This window comes from Sinohyriopsis cumingii, unplaced genomic scaffold (genome assembly GCF_028554795.1).
Source record: "Sinohyriopsis cumingii isolate HCF-2022 unplaced genomic scaffold, ASM2855479v2 utg002115l, whole genome shotgun sequence".
Lineage (NCBI taxonomy): Eukaryota > Metazoa > Mollusca > Bivalvia > Unionida > Unionidae > Sinohyriopsis > Sinohyriopsis cumingii.
In genome coordinates, this window is record NW_028316133.1 from 77,032 (window position 1) to 92,990 (window position 15,959).

General features: G+C 34.8%; 1 protein-coding gene across 2 annotated transcripts in view; it reads right to left on the minus strand.

Annotated features, from left to right (window-relative positions):
• LOC149771126 (SUZ RNA-binding domain-containing-like) overlaps positions 1-15,959 on the minus strand; it is a 46,908-nt gene that overhangs the window by 12,318 nt on the left and 18,631 nt on the right. For both annotated transcript variants that reach the window (XM_089948840.1, XM_089948841.1), the window contains exons 3-4: positions 10,844-10,951; positions 2,679-2,828 (exon numbers count right to left, since the gene is read on the minus strand). In XM_089948840.1, the coding sequence (XP_089804966.1) occupies positions 2,679-2,828; positions 10,844-10,951 (258 nt within the window). The remainder of the gene's footprint in view (positions 1-2,678; positions 2,829-10,843; positions 10,952-15,959) is intronic.

A 15,959-nucleotide genomic window follows, 5' to 3' on the forward strand; every position in this document is an offset into this window, starting at 1 on the left:
TCTGATGACCTAGGTGGTATCCAATGAACCCACGGATTCAAATCCTGTCTCTGTAACAGTAATGACAATCTTGTCAAAGATAGAAGCTAAAGAAGGTTGACTGACCATGATGTCTCATTAAGAAACACTTTATAAAAGAGAAGCATGCTAAGATTGCTCTATTCTCACCCATGCGACAGAGGTCACTGCTTTAGCTCCAGATTCATAACAATACACATCACTGGCCACACAAAACCAAAAACTACTGCAAAAGCCCACATAAACCTGAAATGTGTTATGTCTAACTGGTTTCTTCAAACTTTGTCAAACATCCATGATCCACCCCAGTTGAATCAAATATAATAATGTGATTGCAATGAAAACTCCCGCATTTACCAACCAGAGTGGGATTCATTCATTAGTCCAAATGCTATTCCACAAAAAGATTTCCATGTAGAGTATCATTGCACTAGTGATAGCAACACTTGCCATACTTCCAGGACAGAAAAGAAAGTCACAAATAGAAATTTCTTGACATTACTACACAAATTGTTAGAACTGTACCAAATAGGTATATTGTATGACCGTATTTCATGTATTTTTCGTACTCTTTTATTTTTCATACATAATCTAGTTATCAAATAATTATTTAAATGTGTAATTTTTCATACATATCACTCTGTATTTTTCAGAAAAAATCCATGAAAAAAACTGAAAACAATTCTGGGTAATTTTCTAAGTGGTATCTGAACATGTCAACTTGTACCAGTAATTTTGCTGCTCTGGTAAATATGATACATTTTTGTTGTACTTGACTCATTACTTGCAATCAATAAAATATTGGATTAGGATTAAATATTGGATTAGGATTAAATACAGTATTAGGATTAAATATTGGATTAGGATTAAATATTGGATTAGGATTAAACACTATATTAGGATTAAATATTGGATTAGGATCAATTTGATGGCAGTGGGAATACTGCTTATCAGTGTGTAGTATATTCAAAAGGGACAATGTGTGTGATCTGGATTTTTAATGTAGCTTTAACAATTTTCCAGTCATATCACTATGATGTCTGCAGTGTTGCAGTTTACAGTGATATCTAGCAATGGGGCACCATGCAGCAGGCATGTAGCATTGTATCACATCCAGTCAAATTATCCTGACACCAGGCTGACCAGTCCCAACACTAACCTCATAATACCAAGAGGCAAATGAGGCAGCTGCAAGTACCATTCTTTGGTATGACTCAGCCAGGGTTAAAATCACCAACCTCCCACATCCAAAGTGGCCACTCTAACCACTTAGGCCACTAGAGCAGTCTTAAAGGGACAATGATGCAAACAAGACTATATAGGTATCAACTGTAGAAAACCAGTTTGTGCATGATGCTGAAGATATGCATTTGTTTCTACATGCTTTTTGTATGAAGATTAAAGAAAATTATAAATTTAGAGTATGACCATCAATTTAAAATTTAACTAAAACACAAAGACCCCTCTTTTGATGTATCAAATATTGTTATTAATCAATCTGGTGATAGATATTGGAAGATAAAAAAAGAAACATAAAATCAAATGTCATTGCTTCCCTGGATCTTTTTGATTGTGATTTGGATTTTTAACTTAGCTTTATAAAAAAAATCAGTTATATTGATAAGCTGTCTGCAGTGTGGCAGTTTATAGTGACATCGAGCACTGGGGCATCATGCTGCAGACATGTAGCATCATGTCCCACCCATCATATGGAAACCAGGCCAACCAGACCTAACAGTAACCTCTTAATGCTGAGTGCCTAGTGAGGCAGCTGTTAGTACTATTTTTATAAGTCTCTGGTATGACCTGGCCGGGGTTTGAACCCGCAACCTCCAGCATCCAAGACCCTGTATCTTTAAAAGAGAATTTAACTCTGAAAACGAGATTCATTTGCCCCGTATCTGCCCAGCGTGAAGTGAATTAGTAAAGCAGTATATACCATATATACTTGCTAATAGGTCGAGTCCAACTACAAACTGCACAGATCCAGATCTGCTGTCGCATAATGAGCAGGCCGATCTGGGTCTGTACAGTTTGTTAAAACAGTAAAACAAACAAGATAATCCTGGATATGCAGGTGCATTAAGCAGGACAGTTAAGGATCTTTTGTTTTTTGCAGTTTGATTTGACCTGTAAACAAGTATATATGATAAAAGGTATTTACTATTTGTGTCATACTAAAAAAAATTGTTTCTTACAACCTGTAACACCTCATCATCCCTCATTATTTATGTGATTCATTTGCTCTCAAAATGAACTTTATAATCAAGTTTATTCTTATAGGATGTGTACCATGGTTGTTAATAATATGTAGCAACAATATACATGTATCATGGTGCCTCTGTGAAATTGTACTGATAAAATACTATTTTGCTTTGGTGGACTAAATTACAACGAAAACATCAGTTTGTCAGTATCATTCACATGTGTTGGATTGCCACAAAAAAAAATGTCTGCAGGTCAGTCTGCCCAAACACCCCCCCCTCTCTGTATATATATATATATATATATATATATATATATATATATATATATATATATATATATATATATATATATATATATGTATGTATATATATATATATATATATATATATATATATATATATATATATATATATATATATATATATAAAAGATTATTGATGACTATCAACTACCTGTCTTCGGAATTGAAGGCACCAGTATTACTGTCATTGACAGGTGTTGGATCAGCCACATAATCTTCTCCAAGAATTCTTTTTCTGGCTTCAGCATACTCTGCCTCCCTCTGCTCCAGACTTTTCACTGGCTTGCTACTAGCTTTGCCCCTGAAACATAATAAAATAGCATAACCATGTAAGAGTGATTAAAAGCGTATCTGAAGCTTGATGTTAACGATTTTACCCACAGCAAGGATAATAAAAACGTTCGCCTTGACTATCTCAATATTGTGATTTCTCCCTGAAAACAGCCACATTTAGACCATGAGAATGAATCAATTCCTCCTCTTTATACGGACCAAGTACCAATCCATCTGAAAGGTTTTTATGATGTCTGAAAATCGGTTACAAATCATGTAAGAGGTATGAAATAAATGGTATTTGTTCAGTGTGAAGATACAAGTAATATGTTTTGGAGAAGACATAAACTCAACGTGTTCTTCAAATTCATCAACAAACTGGGTTTAAACGTCCAGAAGTGCCATTCGAGATTCAGGCAGTGACAGTTAACATTGTATTCAGCTAAAAATTTCATAAAGTTTAATTGAACCTTAATTACCTCCAGTAGTTTCACAAATTGCACTTCCAAACCATACATAACTCAATGGCTTGTTGCTATATTTCATCTTGATGTAATCATTAAAATAATAAATTTCGGTTTGCAACCACAAGGGTTCAAATCCTTGCTTATAATTTACCTGTCATACATGTACTATATATGTTACATGTATGGCTTATAGTTGAATTGTAAGCATCAATACAAGCCACTGTGGTGGCAATGGCAATCATATTTCCTGCCTTATGACATACACAAATCAACACATGCTGTCCACTAAATACAACTTCTGCCCTTCCTGCTATTTTCCCCAATGAATACATCATGCCACCCCACCCCACCCATGAGGTATAGGCATAATTATTGCCAATTTAAGTGGCCAAAAAAGTGTAATTTGGGTATTAAAAGTGTAATATAATTTATGCCATAATTACAGTACACAATGAAAAAGAAACGTTTCTTTAATAACCTGGTTCTGCGACTGATCAAAATTATCACTAAGGGCAACATCCAGGTGGATTAGAATCAATTTACAAACACAAAATATACTGACAAATTAGTTATATTCTGCATTCACTTTAATTATCATAGTCTACTTTAATTTGCTGAATAATTGTGAACATGAAGTGGTAAATTCTGCAATGAGCATAACGTACTCAATCTGAGTGCTGTATTGCATTACTCTCTTACTCTTTTAATGTTGTAAAGCAATGCTGATTTGTCTTTTTCTGGTCTGTTTTAATGTTTTTAAATATCCATCTGCTCTAACATTTTCAGTCATAACATCCACAAGTCACACCATAAAGGTTGTTTCACTTAACATCTGGCGCCATTTTCTTTAAAAGTATAGACTGGTTTGCTATCTATCTTTTTAATATAATGACTGTAGGAAAGAGTTTCAAACTGAAGAAACCCATCTGTTTTACTGGAAATGTGTCATTCTATAAATGCTGTAAATCTTGAGACACAAAAAATAATTCTGTCCCAAGACTTATATGCCTGTAAAAAATATAGCAAAATTGTCAAGACTGACACGTCACCAAGCAATGAACAAGCTCTTTCAATAACCATGTCCATAAACTGTTATTAAACTACTATGTTTGTGTTTTATTTTGCATGTGCATATTTTCCTAATTTCACCAACACAAAATAAATGTAAATAAAGACATCATAATTCATGGGACAGGTCATGTTTATAGGGAATACCCGGCTGTACAATGTTCAGTACTTGCACATTGCAAATCATGCTTAGTGTCACTTATATTCTTGTTTATTCACACAATATATTAGATGCAGATTCTGCTTTATTCATTGTTTATAAAAAATCACATTCTTACAGATTACAATTCAGCTAGATGTATACAGCTGTTTTTCATTTAGTTTGATTCTCGCACTCACGAGTTAATGTTTTCAATGATGTAAGTGATTCTTCGATGTGATATAATCTGTATGAAAAAGTACACACATTTAATTGTACAAGGCACATTACCAGCATATATTCGCAACACTGAAACATGTTCTCGAAAGACTGACAATAATAAAGAAACAAGAAAGGCTGAAATTCTGAATATGTATTGACTAAAAGATCAATCAATCAATTTTAGCTTTGTATTTTGACTCAAAATTTTTCACAAACTAGTAAGCTGGTTGTTTTGGCATCTCATTTGTTTATAAGTGGTGGACTTGTCTTTCATTTTCTGAGAGCAATCCAAGCCAGTTAATCATTTAAATCCCAAAATTGGGTTTGGATTAAGAAGGAATTTTATCTGGTGGCTTATGAGTATTTTGATGTACTATTTGCCTTATACGCCATAAAAGCATGATTACTGTAGATGGGTGCAGGACAGAAGATATTTTAGTTAACATTGGTTGTCTAGTAGAATGCATAAAAACACTAGCTCTGAACAAGCTATTTTACTGATATAACAGCAGCATTTGACAATTCAACAGACAGGTACATAGTCCATATTTATAGCATAACAGTATACATGCAGACATTACAGTGCCAATGGTAGAAGCAGATTGAAAAGAGAACAGTATAAAAAAATAGTAAAATATCAAGTTAAATTATAACGCAGTAATAAATATACAACATGTAGATATGTAACGTATGTAACACATCACAAACACAGCTGCCAACCCAACCCCAATCTGAGTACAAATATACTGACTGCTTAAGACAAATTACTAATTGTCAGGAACAAATACTGATTTTTTAATTTTAATGCAGGTGTAACTATTTACAACATATACAACCATCAGTGAAGTAGGAGAGTACCTTCCTTACTTATTTAATGTCAAAGATGCATGTGTTGCACTCTTGCACCTTCTGAATGGGCACCACACACACACTTAGACACATGCTGTTTAGCCTTTTCCACACCTTGTTTTTGTTGTTGATCATTATCGATTCTAATGTACCATCTTTCATTGATGATCTGAATTCTGCGATCTTCCGACTCAACTATTTTCATTCAAGCATACTAGTAATTCTTTTGCGATTTCACAGTCTGGAAAACATGTGCAAAATACACTGCCAGAAACACTCATAACTGAAAGAGTTATTTCTAAAAAAATGTAATTAACAGAATTTCGATCAAATTACATCAAGGTTCTCTCTGGCATTTATAAATGTCATAAGTTCAGGTTGAGGGGTTGATGATGAAGCAGCAAGCTAATGAGTATTAGCTTTTTCATGCTCTTGTATATCATTGCAAAACGTCAAGTTTTTTCTTTCCTAGATGGTTTCAGAAATCTAAACAAGATGGCAAAATTGTCCTTCCAGGTCTGTTTTCATGTCTTAACTGGAGAAAATTCTGAATATTCTGCTTTCCTTTTTGACATGATTAGAAATTGAATATTACAAAGATGAGATACAGTGATAGCAGCAACTATTTGCTAAATCCAATATGGCGGACAAAGACAGGCATGATGGTATCCTAGAGTTCAAATGAACCAATCACATTTTAGAACTCTATTCCTAAATACAGGGGTCAAGCTAGTCTCAAATTTTAGGGAGAAGTGACCTCACTTTTTGGACAGAAAGGAAGAAGTGGACACAAAGCAAGATTCATTATATATCAAATGTGTGTTCTCTTATTTGAATTATGCCCTCTATTTCCCAGTATTCATATTTTAATTTAACATTGGATTTAAGCAATACTTTATTTTCAAGTAGAAAATTTTCTGTTATTTTTGGCCATATGACTCTAAAAGAGAATAGAAACTACATTGTAACAAATTTTAACTGAGCAACCAGAATACAGTGTTGTAATTGAAAGTTAGTACAAATGCATAATCAACCACCCGTAATCATTTGCTTTAAAATTTGCTTAAAATTTATTTACTCTTTTATACTTTCTAAAATTTCACAATAATGGCACTTTCAAAAATTTCTAAATGCATTTGAAACATCCTCTGTACCAAGTACATGGGGGCACATGTGTCTTCAGATCATACTGTTCATCCTCATTTCTTTGTTGTGAATAAAATATTATTGTAACTATTTATACATAACACACTAAAATGCATAAAATTACAGACATGCCTCCTTTAGTCAGTATTTGAACTAAACTCTTCTTTCCAACTGAATCAACACAGACATAAGTGCATCTAATTTTAGAAGGAGGTGTTTTCGTAACGTAATCACTCTCTTTATATAGCTTCATTACAATAGTCCATTGATAGGATTACTAATTTATGGCTTATTCACTTGTCTATGTACTTGTAATTATTTTAGGCATTGGTTAAGCAGTATCTGCTTCGCTGCTTTTTTCCATATTTTCACAAATACAAGTCAGAAAACAACTGTGGCCTTACAACACTTATTACGAATTCCAAAACACTGCATTGTCCCGTACGTTTCTGGCCTACATAATTGCATTTTTAAAGTTAAATCTTAAATAACATAATACCTAGGCTATGCCTTCTAATGAACTGTATATTTTTCTGAATATATTTGCCTGATGATTTACGAAAACAGACAATCTAATAAACTGGTACATCCTAGACATAGCGATGTCTGCCATTATTTCCCTGTTACTAGTTCACTTACAGTTTCAAACTAATCTGATGATGAAATTGTGTACAAGAGGCAGTTAAAATATCCAGATCACCACTTCTGATCTTAAAACACAAATTGCTATTTACATGCTATTGGTAAAGTTTCAAAACACAAGTTTGCATGTTTTTATCAGGCAGTTGATAGTTAACTGACTCAGGAAAAGATTAATGGTCAATCAGCTATCGACACACATGCCTGTGAATGTCCAAGAGTTTGTTTGTCAGCATAACTGATATAAAAACTGGGCCTAGCTACTAATGGTTTGATGAATACATTTCGCTATAACAACACTAGAACTATCCTCACTAAGGTGAGGGGGCATATCAGAAAGTATGGTCAGTCAATATACCTCTAAACAAAAATAACAGGCAAAGTCGTTTTCACTTTCCTAACAGAAGAAGGCTAAGTTCACAATTTTTAGGCAACCTAGTCTCCCACTTTGCCTGGTAGTGTGACCTCTGTATATACTTGCACTGCATTTCTATAAGAATGAAACCAACTGCCAGTTCTAAAGGGAAAATTGGATGAAATTTTTATTTATTTTTAATTTTAAAAAAAGTATTTTTAGCAAGAAAAACACTCGTATTCAGGTCTAACATATGGGACAAATATAGGAAAAATGGGACACATGGCACCTTTGCACATAGAGGGGGCTTAATTTAAATATGGAATATGAATATTTTGTTGTTTGAAAGATTGCACAATGTTTATATCAGATTAAAAGACAAGACAAGTAGTATAACAAATGCATCTTAAAGTCTTCATTGGGTAAAAACAAATGTGACATCCTAAGAAATGAGGGAGCCAAAAATTAAAATAGGAAATGGTGCTTACTTAAAACAGTCATTATAGTGGCAGGATTTAAGTCTGAATATCTCATTGAAGTGAGTAGCTCTACAGCTGAAGTGCCTTTGACATAACACATATTTACGCTGTGGACTGGACAATGTCCGAGTCAGCCTGCTGAATTCTTTGAAATCATAAATTGTTCTTAGTTCATTGAGCAGACTGTTCCAGACTCTGGGAGCATCAAATAAGGAGGACAGTTTCCCATATCTAGTGGTCATTACTCTTAGTACTATTGCCAGGTTTTAGTTTCTTTGTTTTGGCAATTTTTAAAGTCACCAGATTTCTCAAGTAATTAGATAGGGTTTCTTTGGCTAAGTATCTTGTGTGCATCAGCTGCATATATCTAAATTTACCGATGTGAAGAACTGGAAGGTTTGTTTTTCATAGCAGAGAATCATAGGAGCTATTAAAATTATCAAATTCCAGTTTTAGTGCTCTATATATTTAAGGTCGCTTACAACATAGGAAACTAAAACTGAGTTTTTACTGTGTTACATTACTTTTTTTAAATAGAATTATGGAGATATTATTTAAGTTTAGTGCAGTGGTGATTTTCTACCCTTTACTAGTGAATGTTCTACCCTTTACTAGTGAATGTTCTACCCTTTACTAGTGAATTTTCTACCCATTACAATTCAAATCCAAAGGGCTGCATTACATTCAGCCATTGTTAAAACCTTCAGCAACTAGTCTTGTAGTGAAAAACTTCATGCTTCTTCAATGTTGATCTGGGAGAATTAACCATACCATGATTTTCAGGCTGGTCACCCTTGAAAAAGACAATCATATAATAGGTCCTTAAGACCAGCAGAACAAAACATGTGGAGAAGTGACCTTTGACTTGTCTCCAAGGTCAAGGCTGGTTTCCAAACTCACATGCAGCAGTGTAGTCAAGTTTGTGGTCAGATCTGAACAGGACAAATGGCAGGGAAAGAATACCCTGCTGAGCCTGACTACATACTGCAAGAAGCATTTCAGTGAAAATTATGTCAATGTGAACAAGAGTAGTAGTGATAACAAGATTTTCAAAATAGCCTCTGGTTGCAATGTTTTCATTTAGGACTAACTTCATATCATATGAAGTCTTTTAATGAAACCATTCAGGAGGAGTAACAACAATTAGATTTTCAAGAGAGTCTCAATGGCTACCATGGCTGGAAGGTTTAGACCACGTACTAGAAGAAATGTTCCAATTAAATCCTTATGTTTTATTCAGGGTTTCTCCAATCTTTACTAAACGTAATTCCATGATGTTTCCAAAACTTTTCCAAGACATTTTTACCAACTTCAAAAATACATATGTAAATTTGTGATCCCTAATACTTACCCAAAACATAAATTGAACAAAAACATAATTTTAGTCATTTTACATCAATTGCAATCCTTCTCTTTCAAGTTCTATGAGTACAGTGATGTTAAATGATCCCTGGATGTAGTCAGACAAGTTTCAGGGGAGCCTACTCTACCAAATCCATTATTGAAATTATTTAGATCAGTAAAACTTTTTTTTATCGGTAAAGAAAAATGCATTTTGATAATGCAAAGTAACCAAATTCCATAATTTTTCCAAAACTTTGAAACCCAAGGAAAATTTCTGAAATTTTCAAGGCCTTTCATAATTAACAAACTTTTCTGCACATCATAAGCAATTCTTGCTAAAAATCACATGTTGATTTGACCTTCCTTTGAGGAGGAGTAGCAATAAGATTTTCAAGATGGTCAGTATGGTATGAGCTGTACTGGAGGTCAGATCACCATCTTTACGTATGACCAGCAATACACCAAAAAAGTCTTCTGGTGAAAACTATGTCCAGGACTCAGGAAATTTTTTCCAGATACTTTTTACTCAACACAACACACTTTTCCACTAAACAACTTATGTTCTATCTAATGACCACAGGTACACGAGCTCAATACTAACACAAGGTAAAATCATGAAAATTTTAAGTCCTGAATAATGAGTGGGGTTAAAACCAATCTAATACATATCCCCATATATAATAACAGTCAATGTTTGTAACTTTTTGCAGTTACTCCTCTTGATGTACTAATGGTATTTGCATCTACAGTGATGCATTTCAATAAACCAGGTGTGACTGAACTTTGGTATTTATTAAGGGGAGAAAATCCACTTGTAAAGGGTAGAAAATTCACTTGTAAAGGGTATAAAATTCACTAGTAAATGGTAGAAAATTCACTAGTTAAGGGTAGAACATTCACTAGTAAAGGGTAGAACATTCACTAGTAAAGGGTGGAAAATTCACTTGTAAAGGAAAAAAAAATTCACTCGTAAAGGGTAGGAAATTCACGTGTAAAGGGTAAAAAATGCACTAGTAAAGGGTAGAAAATTCACTTGTTAAGAGTAGAAAATGCACATTTATTCTCAGCCTACATATACTTCACCTAGGGACAAGGACTATAGTTTTATTCCACATTTTCACTTTTACCTGGCTTAGATGACAGTACTTGTAGTTTTCGTGGATGCTAAAAATAACTTCACACTAATTTTCAAATGGATGGACAGAAAGAGGTACTGATAAGCAGGCTGAACTAATCCCAGGCTATTTCTAAAACAAAGCAGAGCCATTATTAAAGCCACTGGAAAAAAATTATAAATTTAGCTAACTCCTTTGCCAGCTTGCCATAGAGTCTTACCTGACGGTATGCTGAGGCTTGGAATTGTCATCTCTTTTTAATATCCGAACCTGGGGCTGATATTGTGTTCTACAGCTCTCTTCCTGTAAAATGGTTTGGCCACCATCACTATAAACAGAAAAACCAAAATAGAAAACCGTACACATAAATGTTTTGCAAACTCAAAAAAGCTAAATAAAAAATTTCAAACAAGTTTTCAATTTCAACAGGTAAAAATAGATACATAAAAAGACAAGTTCATTAAACAAGAGTCCATAAATGGGACTGACACTCTCCAAGTAGTTTAGGAATAGAAATAAAAACTTGTACTAATAGAAATAAGGAACTTACAGATGACAGAAGATGAACAGCAGGTCAAAATCAAGTGTCTACTAACATGCATTCTGCTGTTGTTATTTGGGGTGGGGGTTAATGTCATTTATCAGCACATGATAGACTATATATGTTGGCCAGTATATTTGGGGGAGGAAGAACCTGGGAGATCCATGGGAAGAATCACAGACTTAAGTGTAGGTACTGGCAAGCTTTCTCACATAAACACGTTGGCTGAACCCAAGACTGGAACCCATTTGGACAGGTGATGTCATTGATCTGCAAAGATTTGCACTTTAGACAATTTGAAAACCCCATTGTGTATTTATTCAATGAGACCCTTTTACTATCTTGCTCATTTTTAAAACACTGCAATGAATCGGACTGTTTATGCCATAAATCTAAGGCTATTACATGCAATGCAGATTCACACAAGAGTGCCACCATCATAATAGCCTTATTGCTACAGCTGTGCCACAAATGGGCATCAACAACTGTAAGCTCATCTTTATTCAGTAAAGCTATTTCTCACACATTTATTCAAATATTAGCAGCCATTCATACTCCTCTCATATAAAATCTAACCACTTTAATAATGGTAAATCCCCCCCCCCCCCGTGAACATCCTGGAGAAATCCTTGAAAGTACTGAGAGTGAGCGAGTTAAAGATTGGATGTTTTCTTTTCCTACATTAATACTTTACATATTGTATCATGCGGTACAAAAAAAGGTGATATTATAATGAAAGGGTAAAGCCATGAATTAAAATATATCGTGTTTGGTACCACAAGATGAAATATATCCAGTATTTGCACAGTATTTTTACTATACACCCAACTTGCTCTAGAATTTAAACTTAGAAGATTAAAATTTGCTCTTCTGCAAAACTCCACGCCCCACATTATTAAATTCGCCTCATTTTCATAGACTGATCATGTAAATATCAGTGACCCAAGAGAGCGGTAGGACTGGGTTGACCTAATCTATTGCAGTAAATAAATAAATCCTTTTGTCATGTTGTAATTTATTTGATCATAATGGACCACAATGCAAGTCCAATTCAGCAATACACCACAGTGGGTTGTCTAGAGATAATAACTTCAGAGATGCAAACAGCATCAAGTCAAATTTCTTCCATTTCTGAAATGTACTGCGGCTTCTGTTTATTTGTTCAAGCTTACAATGTGTTCTTTTTTGCTGTTTTGCAGGTACAGTGGAACCCCGCTATAACGCGCCCCGCCATAACGCGAATTCGGATATAACGCGGTCGTAGCATGGCTCCCGAAATTTCGTATATTCATTCACACATGGAGAAAAAAAATTTGGAGAAAAGTAAAAAAAAACAAAACAAGAAATTAACTTCATTTTGGGCATGAGATTAGTTGTGACTTTTAAAATAATATGATCGTGGCATGGTTCCTGAAATTTGAAATTCATTTACATGTATTTTTATCGGACCGTGAAAATATTTGTTTAACGTACGAGAAATAGTGTGTAAAACGTTTATTATAATTTGGTGGAAGAATTCGCGTATGACTTTTAATAATAAACGATCGGAACTTAACAATTTATCCAGGTTCTTTAAGTGATTTTGGAGAAGTGATCGTGTATGAATTCTAAAATAATACGATATATATAACGTACGAGAAATAGTGTGTACAACGCTTGGCTTCTGAAATTTATCAATTTGAACAGGTTGTGGTGAAGCTCCGTATTCTACTCTAGAAGAGAAAACTGGTTTCATTAGGTTTTTGAATTGTTAAGCCGAAGTAAACATTATCGGAAGTGTTACTTATTACGGATCCATGAGTAAAGCCAGTAAATCGTCTTTGTGATTGTCTTCCATGAAATCTGTATACAGTCGTTGCTCAAACAATAGCCGACATGGGCTTCTTATTTAACTGCAATCACAGCCAAGCAGCAGACAAAGCTGTGGTTGATACAAGAGTCGCACAATTTAATAAACATCAAAGGACGAAAGCCGCCAACATGTATGCTGTGCTTGGCGGTGTGATCAAACAACAAACAGTTGAAAGTAAATAATATCCACTTTATTATCTGTAAATTAAAAGGGTATAAAATTGTACATCCGTTCAGCTTAATTTTGTTTTATATAAAAAGTGATTCGTAACCATTGCAGGCCTTCATTACTTAGTTATCGAGCTTTATCTGTGTATGTTGTTTGCTTATATAAAAAAATATTTTACTGTTATGGAAAAGCAAGTTCAAAAACGCAAGTCGTTTTCTGCTAAAGAGAAACTGTATGCCCTAGATCAACTAAAGAAGGGCAAACAACAAACTCAGCTTGCCAGAGATCTAGGAATCAGCGAGTCCACTTTGCGAGGGTGGAAAACAGATGAAGGAAAGCTCCGTAGTCTACCCAACATTCTTGAAGAGGAAACTGGTTTACAGCGTAAAAGGGTTAAGTTAGCTAATGACAATGTCCTAGATTCAGCTTTGTACCAATGGTTTGTACAAGCTTGCTCAGAAGGTGTTCCAATTTCTGGCCCAATTCTGAAAGCCCAAGCAGAGAAATTTGATCGCCGTATCAATGGAGATGATTCCAAATTTAAGGCGAGTAATGGCTGGCTAGACAGATTCAAGAAAAGGCACGCTATCAGCCAAGTTCTTGTGTCTGGGGAAATCCGCTCCGCTGACAAAGAGGCTGCCAATTCCTACCCGATTGGGCTTAAAAAGTTGCTGGAGGACGGTTGCTACACAGCCGACCAAGTTTACAACTGTGATGAGACTGGTTTATGTTATAAAATGTTACCCGATTGCACCCTTGCAACCAAGACTGACAGTCACAAACGAGAAGGTTTCAAGAAGAGGAAGGACAGAGTGACTCTCTTATTTTGTGTTAACAAGTCTGGCAGCCACAAAGTCAGACCTCTGATGATTGGAAAATCGAAAGCTCCCAGATGTTTTCATCATGTAAATATGAAGGCACTTCCATTTCAGTACACTAACAGCAAGAATGCTTGGATGAATAGCTCCATATTTGATGACTGGTTTCACAAAACATTCGTTCCAGATGTTCGGGCTCATTTACGAAAACTCAAGCTGGAGGAAAAAGCTCTCCTCCTGCTGGATAATTGCCCTGCCCACCCCCCAGCGGAAAATCTTGTCAGCAGTGATGGCAAGATCAAAGTTTCGTACCTCCCGAAAAACACTACGTCAGAAATCCAGCCACTTGACCAAGGCATAATTTCCGTATTTAAACAAAATTATCGCCGCGAAATGATAAAGGGAATGGTAGCAGATAATAACGCATCCGTCGACACATCATTGGCATTACTCAACTTAAAAGAAGTATGTCACATTGGAGATAAAGCCTGGGATGCTATCACTGCACGCTGCATTGAACGATGCTGGATAAAGGGTCTTGGGCCAGCTTTTACGCCCTCGACACAAAATGATAGTGACGATGAGCTTGAATTTACAGGATTCACTGAAGACGACGTACGTTTAGCAGAAGAAGCACTCAAAAAATACGAGCACAGTCATCATGATATCCTTAACTGGTATTCAGTAGATGACATCTGCCCTATATACGAACACATATCAGATGACGAAATTGTTACAAATGTCAGCAGGAAGAATGAAACTGCACAATCAGAACCTGAAACCAGTGACGATAATGATAACGATGATGATGGCACCCCAACTCCCCCACCAAAAGTGTCTGAAGCAGTAGTACATTTAGAAGCAAGTTTAAGGTGGCTGGAAACACAAGATGTTGACAGCGTCAAAGTCCTTCAATTAAGAAACATTCTTGACTTTGCTAGAACCCAACAGTTCGTGGCAAAGAAGCAAACGTCATTGGATATATTTTTCAAGAAATGATGAAATTTAAATTTGGAACCACACTGACTTTGCACTTTGCGCAACGATTAATTTAGCAGTTTTCACATGTTTCTTTTGATGTTCACAAAATCTGAAATAAAAGTTATTTGCACGCTGAAATCATGCGTTGATTGTTAATTATTCTTGCAGTTGTCGCATATGATAAAATTTTAGCGGTATGAAATTTGTACAGACACCGTATGTAGACCCGGGAATAGCTGCATGCAAAGACCGTACGATATCAGACGGCAAGTAAATGGTTTCAATATTTTGTTCATCCTATATTTTACACGACGAATTCAGACTATTACAAAATTATTGAATATTTTAAATCTGTACAATTTTCAATGAAATTACATCCATTATGGATGAACTGCATGCCACGACGGCACGGTAGCATACGGTGTTGATACACTTTACATGATATAGTGATAGTCTGGTATTATCGGTCAATCTGTATTATTGTTCAAACAAATAAAAATTAGTAAATGTTTTTAATGCACAGTAATAACCTATAAATATATTAGCCATCGATTATTTTGAATATATCTTAATTAATGCATTCCAGTTAATATTCATCTGATGATAAGCCGACTTTTGATCATTGTACATGTATACACGTATATATTCTCGGAAAAAAAGTTAAATATTGTAAAACCCCGCATTAACGCGACCCCGCTTTTAACGTGATCCGATTTTATGGACCCCGATCATCGCGTTATAGCGGGGTTCCACTGTATTATAACTTCTGATGGCAAACAATCAACCATGTAAAAATATAAATATGAAAAGAATATGAAAATTACTTTTCCTATAAGTTTCTATATTTCAGTAAAGAATACTATATATATATATATATATATATATATATATATATATATATATATATATATATATATATATATATATATATGGTCATAAAATAAGTAACATGAATGAGTCAGAATGAGTCAGAACC